We start from the raw sequence: 12,500 nt of genomic DNA, 5'->3' as shown, positions 1-12,500 counted from the left end.
ATACTAGTGTTGTTTCAGTATTGCAAACGAGGGACTGAGGCCAAGAGAGAGTGGCCCATCTAAGACTAGCTGTTGAACTTGTGACTGAGATAAGATTTTAACCAGTGACCTCTTAGGTCACAGCTTGGCCCTTATGCTGTTCCACTGCCTTAACAATTAGCTGCACCCATTATGCTCTTCCCCTTGATTTGCTTGCCAGACGTGCTAGGTAACTTTGAAGAATGGAAGTCCAAATCCCCCTCTGATGTGTGAGAGTAGTAGCGTGCGGGATCCTGGGATCCTGGCCACCGATGTCGACCATTAGCAAGCAGTAGTAAATAACACAAATGCTCATTGGCTTCAATGTTTTTCCCCAACTAGGCAGCAGGCGATTTTGTTGATATAAGAGAAGTATGTGAAAGCAGCAGCACCGAAACAAAAGGTGAGTTTTTTAATGCGCGAGGCAGTTGGGGTTTTATGTACTGCACTTATGTTCCTTTTATTAGTTTTTGCAGTACGAAGAAAACATGTTGTCTCCAGTTTAATGGGGTGACTTGCAAATGTGTCAAGTTAGGGTTCTGTTGGCGCTTTTGGAAACTGGAAGACGTATTTACATGCACAGTTTAACAATATTGCAGCCCAACGACATAAAGCTTCTGGCGAGTGACTTCTCTGAAGAATCCAGAATTGTGTTGTTGGATTTTCTGTGGTTATTTTGAATTTTAAGAGCAAAAGGATGCATTCATTCAAGTTGGACTAGGGATGCCAGCCTCCAAGTGGGGCCTGGGGATCTCCTGGAATTCCAGCTCATCTCCTGACTACAAAGATCAGTTCCCCTGGAGAAAATAGATGTTTTGGAGGGTGGGCTCTATGGCACTGTATCCCACTGAGGTCACTGTCCTCCCTAGGCTCCACCCTCCAGGAATTTCCCACCCTGGAGCTGGCAATCCTTCCCTCCTCAAGGCATTATACAAGCACTTTGCCCTAGGAACATTCTTTCAGAGAATCTCTTGCAACTATGTTATGATACATTGGTGAAAATTAATGAAATTGTTGATACGTACCTGTTGAAATAACAGACCAAGAGTCGCTGCTTTCATCCACATTCAGAAGAAGAATAGTATCGAAATGATAGAACGTTCCGGAGATCATCGTCAATTACATCATTTTCATCTGCCTTTGTGCATTTATATATGTTGATTTTTTTGTACACATTTTTGTATACATTTTGTGATCATTATTTAAATATTCTATAGCGCAGTTATCTCACAGTTTTGTCTTTTTTCGGTCAATCCTTCCCTCCTCGTCAGTGGCCAGGGGGCCTGACAACTCTGAATTGGACTCATGTAAAAGAGTGTAACATAATAACATAAAGCATAACCCAGTAGGCAACGATCAAATTCAAAAACAGTGAAAGCCCAGCCATCAAAAGTGCACATGAACTGGATGGGCGCAGTTATCTCACAGTTTCTTCTTTTTTCGGTCAATCCTTCCCTCCTCGCCAGTGGCCAGGGGGCCTCACAACTCTGAGTTGGACTCATGTAAAACAGTGCAACATAATAACATAACCCAGTAGGCAACGATCAAATTCAAAAACAGTGAAAGCCCAGCCATCAAAAGTGCACATGAACTGGATGGACATTAGTAAAATATGACAAAGATTGTTACAGTCAACTGTATCTTAGAAAGAGACTGTGTCTCAAAGGTAGAGCATCTGCTTAGAATGCAGAAGGTCCCAGGTTCAATCCCAGGCATCTCCAGTTCAAAGGATCAATTAGTAAGTAATGTGTAAGACCTTCTCCTGAGGGACTGAAGAGCTGCTTCTAGTCTGGGTAGACAATGTTGACTGTGATAGACAAATGGTCTAACTCAGCATAGAGCTGCTTCATGCATACATGTGAAAGAGTTCCAAAAATGGGGGTTGTTGCATAATTAAGAACATAAGAACATGAGAGAAACCAATGTTGGATCAGACCAATGGCCCATCCAGTCCAGGTGCCATCAGGAGGCCCAGCAGTGGGGCCAGGGCACTAGAAGCCTTCCCACTGTTGCCCCCCCTCCCCAGCGCCAAGAATACAGAGCATTGCTTGCCCCAGACCGAGAGTTCTTATCTATACCTTTTGGCTGATAGCCACTGATGGACCTCTGCTCCATATGTTTATCCCTCTTGAAGCCGTCCATGCTTGTAGCTGCCACCACCTCCTGTGGCAGTGAATTCCATGTCTTAATCACTCTTTGGGTGCTACTTCCTTTTATCTGTTCTAACCCGACTGCTCAGCAATTTCATTGAGTGCCCACGAGTTTTCGTATTGTGAGAAAGGGAGAAAAGTACTTCATTCTCTACATGCTCTATCCCATGCATAATCTTGTTAACCTTGATCACAGGGAAAGTGTTCCAACCCTTTTATCATTCTAGTTACCCTTTTCTGAACTTTTTCCAATGCTATAATATCCTTTCTGAGGTGTGGTGACCAGAATTGTACACAGTATTCCAAATGAGGTCACACCATCGATTTATACAGGGGCATTATGATACTAGCTGATTTGTTTTCAATTCCCTTCCTTATAATCCCCAGCATAGCATTGGCCTTTTTTTTTGTAGTTGCACACTGTCTCAACATTTTCAGTGAGTTATCTACTATGACTCCAAGATCTCTTTCTTGGTCAGTCTCCGCCAGTTTGGATCCCATCAACGGGTATTCATGGTTAGAATTTTTGGCCCCAATGTGCTTAACTTTACACTTGGCCACACTGAACCCCATTTACCACGTCGATGCCCACTCGCCCATCCTTGACAGATCCCTTTGGAGTGCCTCACAATCCTCCCTGGTTCTCACCACCCTGAACAATTTCGTGTCATCCACAAATTTAGCCACTTCACTGCTTACTCCCAACTCCAAATCATTAATGAACATTAATGAATTCTCCTGCTTCATGCCTGAAGTATATTGAAAGGTGCCATAAGAGATTCCAGCCTGTGCAAACAAAGGTATTTGACAATAAATTGTTTGTTTGTTCTTAAAAACTGAGCTGGAATCCTAGCTTGATTGGCTCAACCAACGATGTTATTAGGAGTGCTACAGAGTTTTAGGTGCCCCCACCCCAGTTTCCTTCTCCCACCCCGCCATCTCATCTGCCCTGCTGCTGAGTGGGGTCTGACTATACCCGTACGTATTAGATTACATTTTTGGTAGGTGTAAAGATGATTACACTGAGAACATCCCAGGATTATTGTCTTCTGGTTTGAGGGGGATGGAGTTTTTCGTTCTTTTGTCTTGGCATTTGGGTAGTACTAAACGCTATTACTCTGGCACAGTGTTCTGGTTCATTGGCAGAACTACTTAAGCACTTTAGTGGTAATTTGCGGCAGAAAAGTTTTAAGCCTAGATTCCTTAACAATTGCCTTTCCCCTCCCTTTCCCTTGTTTTGTCTTGGTAATAGCATTTTTTTTTAATTCTGTTTTTTGTTTGCTTAATTACCCAGGAAAGCAAAGAACTGCTCTCAAACCTCATTCAAAGCCAAAAACAGATGCTTTTCAGGCAGATCTTCAAGAAAACAGAACTGGTGAAAAGTTCAGTGGGGACTTGAAATCCGATTTGGAACTTTGGGCCAGACTCGATGAACTTGAGAGACAAGAAGAGATCTGTGGTGAACTTCACAGGTATCCTTAAAAGAGTCCCGTGCTGAAATTCTCTCTTCCAAGGAAACAAGAATATTTTAGAACTTATCTAGATTGAAGCTGGGCCCTCAATTTGACCAGACTTGTCTCCTAAATTAGAACTGGGTCCTTAATAAGGATGGGGGACATATACTAGTGATTACTCCTGTGAGTGCCCTATCCTGGATAGCATAGACTAGCCTATTCTCATCAGATGTCAGAAGCTAAGCAGGGTCAGCTCTGGTTAGTATTTGGATGGGAGACCACCAAGGAGGTCCGGAGTTGCTATTGGGGGGAGGTACTTTGAATGGTTCTTGCCTTGAAAATGCTGACGATACAGAGCATTGCAGTCTCATATGTAGTATTAACATTTTGTCTGCCTGATCCTCTGTGGTTGTTAATTAGAAAATAGAAAATTCAAAGGTTTTGGGGGTTTTTTTGGTCTGGGGAACAAAATTAAAACTTGTGTAATTGTTTTTATTTAGGCAGCGTCTCTTCATCTTTTAACGAAGCAACTAAGGAGTTAAAATACAGATCTGCTCTGGTATTGACACATAGGGACACATCTAAGCATTTAGAGATTTTATTTTAATCGTAGGAGATATCTGCACTGCTGACATACAGTGCTTCAGCAGTGTTTTGCTTCTTCCCAGGGAAAGCTGAGTTCCGTGGGGCTGTGAAGGTGTTAAAGATCTCTGACAGAGAGTTGGTAGCATCTCACGGAACATCAGCTATCAATGGTTGTATTAGTTTCTTTACACTTTTCAGGTTGCAGTCCAGATAGGGTCTCTTCCACACAAGAGTACAGGTTTGGCTTTGTCTTAGCACTTTCTTACCAAAAATAATACTGCATTTATATTATTGAATACATTATTGAGTAAATTTGATGCAGTATGCCAAAAAGAGCTTAGTGGCAGCCTTGACAATGGGATCGTGAGCCAGACTTCAGAGACCCGAGATGACTAGATTTAATTTCTGTTGGAAAAAATTTAAAAGTAGCTTGTGGACAAAAATAGCAATACGGGATGGATGGATACAGTGGCAAAAGAGGACCATTGACATGGTATTTTTTTTTTTAACAAAAACTTCGTAAAGAGGAGGAATGACAGACAGCATAAGCAGTCTGTCTAAGCTTATTGTGAATTTTGCACGGACTGGCCAAGGTAGAATTTCTTGGAAGGAAAATGCTAACAAAGAACAACAAGTACAAGATATGGTACTTATTATGTCTTCAGTCATGTAGTTACCCGCAGAGGATCATGGGAAAATCAGCAGTAGGACACACCATTAAAGATCATAATGTGGAAGGCTCACTTGAGTTTCTCTCCTTCTTGCTCCCCAAAAAAGCTGCCAGAATAATCTGGAGCAAAATTTGTCTATTGGATTTATGCCAGGTCGTTTTTGCATTTGCCTACCACACTCCGTATTTTCTCAGTGTTCAAGTCGAGGCAATTTAAGTCCACGGCAAAACAACATCTCAATAACCCGGGGCAACAGCAGGCTGAAACCGGGCTGACTACCGAAGGGAGGTAACTGTCATGCAGAATGGGGGGAAAACCTGGAATAAAAAGGCTGGACTCGATTTTAGTGCAGAATGGGGGGAAACCGGGATTAAAAAGAAGGTTGAATTCGATTTTAGTGCAGAATGGCTTAGAGGACACTGCAGTGAACATGGATTAAAAGGAGAATGCAGAAAGGACCCTAGTCTTGGGGGATTTAACTGGCGCACCAACCCCCCCCCCCCTGATTTTTTTCCCTTCTCCATGACTTTCCTAGGACCTCCAATACTGTTGAGGCGAACGGAGAAGATGCTTCCTCCTCTGAAGAAGAGAGAGAAGAGAAGACAGCTGTGAATGTGGTTGAGGGTGAAGAGAAAACGAATACTCAGGACAACTTTCAAAAAGAAGTAACCAACTCTGAATTGTTTGGAGGTCAGACTAATGGCACAGGTCATTATTACCACAGTGACGATGAGGATGGATTTGCCATTGCCGAGGATGCTGTGCCGACAATATATTTCTCCCATACCGTGGAACCGAAAAGGGTTTGTATTACAATGTCTGTTGAATTAGGAGTGTTATTAATTCTCCCCCCCCCTCCCCCATAGTCATGAGGTCTAGTAATCTTTTTTAAGTAGAAATTGCAGATTGTCATCAAGGATTATAGGTCTCCCCCCCCCCTTGGAATACTCAAGCAACAGGACAAACTTGCTTTTCTAATCTACAGCCTCATCCATCAAATTAAAATAAAATAAAGGTGTAGGAAGGAAATCACATTGAGATCCACTTGCAATCCCAACGCGGTTGTTTGGTGCAGGTATTTTGTTTTGTTTACTTAATGTACACCCTGCCTTTCTCGACAGTGGGGACCCAAATTGACTTAGATGGATCATCTCCCCTCCATTTTATCAGGAATCCTGCAAATCAGAAGTGAAGTCGCTTATACTTGGCAGGCTGCAGAGCAAAGAGTTATAAGGTGGTGCCAATAAACTTTACTTTCTCCCTAGAGAAGACACACACACACACACACCCCGGTTTCAGGACATAGCTCCTTGATAAGCTGGAACTATTATAAAACCTAAACAGCTCAAACAGGAATTGAACCTTGGGACTTCCTGCATGCCAAGCAGATGTTGTGCCACTGAGCAATGGCCCTTGACCTGTCGCTAACTGGGTCACCTATACACATGCAGCTTTGCCTCTGTCACATAGGATCCCTAGCTAGTCCAGAGAGGACCTGCCTACTCTTCTGCTTGCCGAACAGAGCTCAGAGTTTTATCAAGTAGTACCAGTTGTACAGCAGTTCGACACCCGAGTGCCGCATGACGGAGTGAGCGCCTGTCTCTGGCCCCAGCTCCTGCCAACCTAGCAGTTCAAAAGCAAGAAATTGCAAGTAGATAAATAGGTACCGCTTTGGTGGGAAGATAACAGCATTCCGTGCGCCTCGGCATTTAGTTCTCCCGGCCTATGGTTGCCAAGTGGCACTTACCCTGCCGGCGGGGGACTCCCGATTGTATCCTGGCGCGCGTCCCGCATGCGTGTCACAGGGAAGTGACGTCATGACGCTGGGCACACTGGGGGCGGGGCCACGACCATTCAAGGGAAAACCATAGAGTTTTCCCTTGTATGGCCGTGGCCCCACCCCCAGTGTGCCCGGGCGGGGCTACGACCATACAAGGGAAAACCATAGAGTTTTCCCTTGTATGGCCGTGGCCCCGCCCCCAGCGTGCCCGGCGTCATAACGTCACTTCCCTGTGACGTGCACGCTGGGGCGGGGTTCCCCCCGGGGCCCGATTCCCCGGCGTCGGGGAACGGGCCTCTAGGGTGGGGGGATTTCCGCCCCCCGGGGGGACTTGGCAGCCCTATGCCGGCCACATGACCACGGAAACGTCTTCAGACAGCGCTGGCTCTTCGGCTTGGAAATGGAGATGAGCACCGCAACCCTAGAGTCGGAGTTGACTGGCTTTCGAGCAAGGGAAACCTCTACCTTTACCAGTTGTACAAGTGTACACAGATTGTTTGCAATATGTTCAGTTTTTGCAGAACTGAAAATATTTACGTGAAGAGGAGCAATGAAATAGGGGACTTGTACAAAGGTGAACAGAGGCTTAGGGAATTCAGGAAGGTTGCAGAAAGTACATAAGTACATAACCAAACATGACTGATTCTGCAATTCTCAGTACAGCCCTAGTTCAATATACATGGCAAGAAATATGAAATCAATAGTGCATAAACTTAGTATGATCTATGTTAAAGTTGTCTGTGGTGACCAGCAGTTGCACACAGTATGTGCAGAGGTACCAAGCAACTTAATGTTTGATTTAATTGACATATCCGGCTGATTAGAGACCAAGATTTTGCCTTTTACTCGCTCGATTAAAAACCTGATTATTCATGACTAATGTGCATTTTCACTTCAGGTACGAATAAACACAGGAAAAAACACCACCTTGAAATTCAGTGAAAAGAAAGAAGAGGCCAAGCGCAAGCGGAAGAATAGCAATGGCAATGGACACTCAACTACCGAATTGCCCAACATCAAAACACCAGCAGACATTTATCGGTATGGCATCTGTCTACTGGCTGGTTCATAATTCTCACTCTGTAGTACATTACTGTTGGAAATGCGGCACAAGCTAGAGGGCCACAGTTAATACTCCTCCCGAGCTACGTGTAATTAACATAATTTATATAGCATATTCGAGGACCTTTTGTACATCAAGTTGCAGCTGGTGGGAATTTCGCACTTATTCGGTATTGCTCATATTATGCAATTATTAGCTCAGTGTGAAACAGCTCTTGAAAACAAGATGAGAATTAGAAAAACAATGAACTTGTGTTTCGTTTCACTGATGTATAGGTTTGGGGGGCGTTGAGCAGTTAGTGCTTTTATGTTTTCGTATGTGTGTAATGAGTCCTCCGTCCTGAGGGTTAAAATAGGACTTCTCAAGGCTGTTCGACAAGCCATATTGGACTGTCCTTCTTTGGATCCAGTTTAAGTCCACAAGGGAACCACCGGCAAAACATCGTATGACTGGAACAGCTATGCAACCACCTCAATAGACAAGTTTTTCTAACAGTTTACAGGATGATAGTATCTTAAATGATTAAATCCAGTTCTGTTTTAAAAAGTTGGTTAGTTGAGTCTGTGAACTTTATTTGCACCTCCTTACTCATAGGTTCAGGGTTCTCCATTGGATCATTCCCAGTTATCTGCCTTTAATTTTGCCAGACTGCCACATTGTGAGATAGCACCAGCTTCTGTACTTCATGTGCATGGCTCCTATATTTCATTTTCTACAGGGAGCTTTGTCTCCCTGTTGAGATCCACCAAGTATTCCTTGGTCTCTCTTGTGATAGGGGTTTCAGAAGTCATGGATGGTAGCTATACAGCCTGTCTACAAATGGGACCCACTTTCCAAAGAGCCAGTTTGGTGTAGTGGTTAAGTGTGCGGACTCTAATCTGGGAGAACTGGGTTTGATTCCCCAGTCCTCCACTTGCATCTGCTGGATGACCTTGGGCAAGCCATAGTTGTGTCAGAGCTGTCCTTGAAAGAGCAGTTCTCAAAGAGCTCTCTCAGCCTCACCTACCTTACAGGCTGTCTGTTGTGGGGAGGGGAAAGGAGTTTGTAAGCCGCTCTGAGACTCCGAGTGAAGGGTGCGGGTATTAACCCAACCTTCTCCTCCTCCTCCTCCTCCTCCTCCTCCTCTTCTTCTTCGTCTCCTTCTCCTTCTCCTCCTTCTCCTTCTCCTCCATGTTCAGTGAAGTTGTAACATTTTGAGTAGTAATTGTGGAAACTTTTACCTAGGTTGGATTGGTTGTCCATAATAACTGGGGAATGTCAGTTATAGCAGCTAGATGACTGTCTTGAAGTTGTTTGGGATTTCTTAAAATATAAGTATGAAGCTTGTTCTAAGTGAAACCTAAAAGAAGCCCATAATGCTTTATAGTGACAGTTCTCACATATTTTTTCTCTCTTTTGTTCATTTATTTTTTTGCACTGCCTCATAAGTCTGGAGTAAGCACGCGAGAACGATAACCCATGTTTTGTGTTTTCACAAGTGTCCCAACATCTCAGTTGAAATATATCCAGTTCAAAGTGTTGAGAAAGACCTTTCACTATTTGCTGACAGTTAGACTAGACTATATTGGGCTAGATGGATCTGTGATCTGTCTCAGTATGACAGTTCTGTAATTCTCTGTCCCCCACCCTACCCACTGCTTCTGCACCAGCTTCTAAAGTTGTGTTACTAGGAGAAATTCTCTTAATTCCTCTACTCAATTTCTCCATGAAATCCAGCAATCCGTTGCTTTTCTCTCTCTCCGGGAATCTTGAGCCTGTTTCTGATCAATTTATCAATGGAGAAATTTGACGAGAGGAGGGGCAGGAAGGGACTTTTTGCATAATTTCTGAATTTCACTCTGTAGCTGCTGAGAGGCAAGCAATGTCTTCCCAAACCTTCCTAGCCCCCTTCTAGGGCACCACCCTGCAGTGTGGATCAGAAAACAACTGTAAGGGCTGAAGTTACAAAAGGGTGCTTTGACTTATATTCAAAGAACTCAAGAAAAAATGAGAGAGAAATAAGAGGAATCAGTGGCTATATCGAAAAAAGTGCCTTTTGGAAAAAGAAATCCCCCCATACCATATCAACGCTATTCTAAAGCCATTTCTCCTGTAAAGCTACCTGGGAAAATAACCCCAAACTGAAATTTCTTACGTTCCCCTCTTTGAAGGCAAATTTAGTCACCAAAAGCCTAAGGGGGAGGGTCGAAGCCTTTCTTCATAAATTCATTCCACTACTGATTTACAATTTTTGCTTGTAGAATAGCCAATAATTGCATGTACCCCTTGACCATCTATAATTTAATTTTGAAGAAAAGTGATGAGTAGCCACTCAGAAGAGGCAGGGTAACACTTGAGTTACAAAACATACCCCTCACCTGTCTTGCTAAATCTGTGCTTCTTGCAATGTCTCTTTAAAAGCTTCAGCTGGGCAAGCAAAAGTCATCATAATTAATTTGTACTGAAGACAGAGTGGAATTATTGTAAATGTGTCATGTGATTCTCTGCCCCTGATCCGATAGTTTATTAAAACCAACATTTTTTTTTTCTTTTACAGAGTCTTTGTTGATGTTGTGAATGGGGAATATGTCCCTCGTAAATCAATCTTGAAGTCTCGAAGCCGGGAGAATAGTGTCTGTAGCGACACCAGTGAAAGCAGCACCGTGGAGTTTGACGACAGACGGGGATTTCTGAGGAGTGTCAGCTATGACGAAGCTACCTTCAGTGATAACGGTGACGGGATTTTGGAGGAAGAGGAGGAAGGGGAACAGGAACACCTTTCCAAAAAGATACCATCATCCTTTTCAGAAACTTACGAGGTACAGGGACTTCTTCATATACTCTGTAGTTTAAAAAAAAAATTAGAACGAGTAAGAAATGATACGTATCAGTGTGATTCCTTATATTTTACGGTAGATCAGGAGTCACCAACATGGTGCCCATGGGTGCCATGGTGCTCGCCAACACCTTTCCTGGTGCCCGTCAAGTGTTTTTAGAAATTGTCAGAGGTCATTTCGGGGGGGATCACAGTTCCCCCGGGTGAGGTACGGGGGGCGGGGCACATGACGAAGCCCCGCCCCCTGCTTCCAGCCACCCCGCTTCCGGCCCTCATTCAGCCAGGAGGAGGCAGGAGAAGAGGGAGGGTAAGTTGCTTCCTCCCTGCCTCTCCCCACCCCTGCCTGCCTGGGGCCAGGGAGGGCCTTCGCGGGGCTTCCTTGCACTCCCGTCGGCCTTGCAGGTCCACCGCCGGGCCCCTCATGGGGCTCGGCGGTGGAGCTGTAAGGCCAGCGGTAGCGGCCAGGACCGTTGGGCGCGGGGTGTGTGGCCTTATGACACACTTCCAGTGATGTCAGGGGGTGTGGCATATGCTAATGAGTTATGCTAATGAGTTCCCCTAGCTCTTTTTCTACGAAACTACCCCTGGAAATTGGGTAGGGGCAGGTGGGGCTTTTGCCCAGCAAGGCTTCTGACTGATCACTGAAGATGGGATTGGCTGCCACCACTGCACACGGATCTTCACTGTGTGATTGAAGGTAAGCGTAGCAGCCATCTTGTGGCTGGCTCCGCCCCCTGCAGTGGCCATTGCGCAGCAGCCATTTTGTGGCTGCGCCCACCACATTATGTTCCACAAGTGCTCACAGGCTTCAAAAAGGTTGGGGACGTGTACTCTATATCTTGTTGGCATCTTCCTTGGTCAGATTCACAGGGGAAATGTTCAAGGAGGAGAAATTATATTCCTTGCAGGCATCCTTCTCTGTATACCAAAGGGTGCAGGCAACATCAGTAGAGAATAACATTCAGGAACACCCCCCCCCTGATTTTTTTCCATTTCCCCCCCAAGACCTTTCCCCCCATTTTTCCAGTGGGAAAAGTGGAAATCTGGGGGAGTACTGGGGGGGAAATCTGGAAATTTTGCATCTCTAAGCCTCAGGTATGAAATTGACCCTTTATCACACATCCCTGTAATTTGCATACAGAGGCTTAAAAAACATGACTGTGACTTCTTCTAAATAACATTCAGCACCTCACTTCTTCTGGAGGTGAGTAGCTCCCTGTTATTTCAGTGGAACTTGCTTTTGGGTTATTTACTTAGAAATTACTGGCTGTCCCGCCCTAGGTAATGAGGAGGTTAAATTCAGAGTAACACGTAATTTAAAATTCATTTGTGTTTGGTGATACGATTAATTAATATGTACTTGTCACAATGAAAGGAATCTTCATTTTGCTTCTTTTAAGTTATAATTGGTTGGCTTTCAGTTATTTGTAGCAGTCTTGTCAAACATATATGATTTTCCCCAACAATGTTGGATCCAAAGGTATCCTTCCATGAACAGAAGAATACCTTTATTAGGTCCTAGGACTCTGACTGTGCTGAGGAGGGGGGTCTTTGGATCCAGCCCAGTGGCTTGGATCTAACCCCATTAAATTTAATGGAGCTTTTCATGAGCGACTTCAACAGGCTGCAGATTGCTTTGCTTTCTCGCAAACAAAACTAAATGGGAGCAGGCTAGGCTTTGTGTTGTGCTGTTGCTTTTTTTTAAAAGGTTCTGAAAGTGACTATCATGGCGTGGGATGTCTTTGCTTTCTCTTTGTTTAAAAATACGCTTTAGTTATTTGCCTTTCATAAATTTCTGAGGCTCTTTACGATCAATGACTAACGATGTTCTCTGACATCAGAGACAGCTGCATGGAACTGCAGAAAAATCTCCCCCCACAAAAAGGGCCGTGTAATACCTTTTGTTAGGACCAGCCAAAATATCAAAACACAATAATGCTAGGAAAAGTTGAAGGTAGCAGGGA

At 44.2% G+C, this 12,500-nt stretch overlaps 1 protein-coding gene across 1 annotated transcript in view; it reads left to right on the top strand.

Annotated features, from left to right (window-relative positions):
* The window catches only part of URI1 (URI1 prefoldin-like chaperone), a 69,243-nt gene that overhangs the window by 53,642 nt on the left and 3,101 nt on the right, over nucleotides 1-12,500 (top strand). The window contains exons 6-10 of the mRNA XM_015412126.1: nucleotides 361-421; nucleotides 3,463-3,640; nucleotides 5,414-5,681; nucleotides 7,557-7,699; nucleotides 10,258-10,519. Of these exons, the coding sequence (XP_015267612.1) occupies nucleotides 361-421; nucleotides 3,463-3,640; nucleotides 5,414-5,681; nucleotides 7,557-7,699; nucleotides 10,258-10,519 (912 nt within the window). The remainder of the gene's footprint in view (nucleotides 1-360; nucleotides 422-3,462; nucleotides 3,641-5,413; nucleotides 5,682-7,556; nucleotides 7,700-10,257; nucleotides 10,520-12,500) is intronic.

This window comes from Gekko japonicus, unplaced genomic scaffold (genome assembly GCF_001447785.1).
Source record: "Gekko japonicus isolate JY-2015 unplaced genomic scaffold, Gekko_japonicus_V1.1 scaffold2067, whole genome shotgun sequence".
In the NCBI taxonomy this organism is placed as follows: domain Eukaryota; kingdom Metazoa; phylum Chordata; class Lepidosauria; order Squamata; family Gekkonidae; genus Gekko; species Gekko japonicus.
This window is presented reverse-complemented; position numbering and strand designations above follow the sequence as displayed.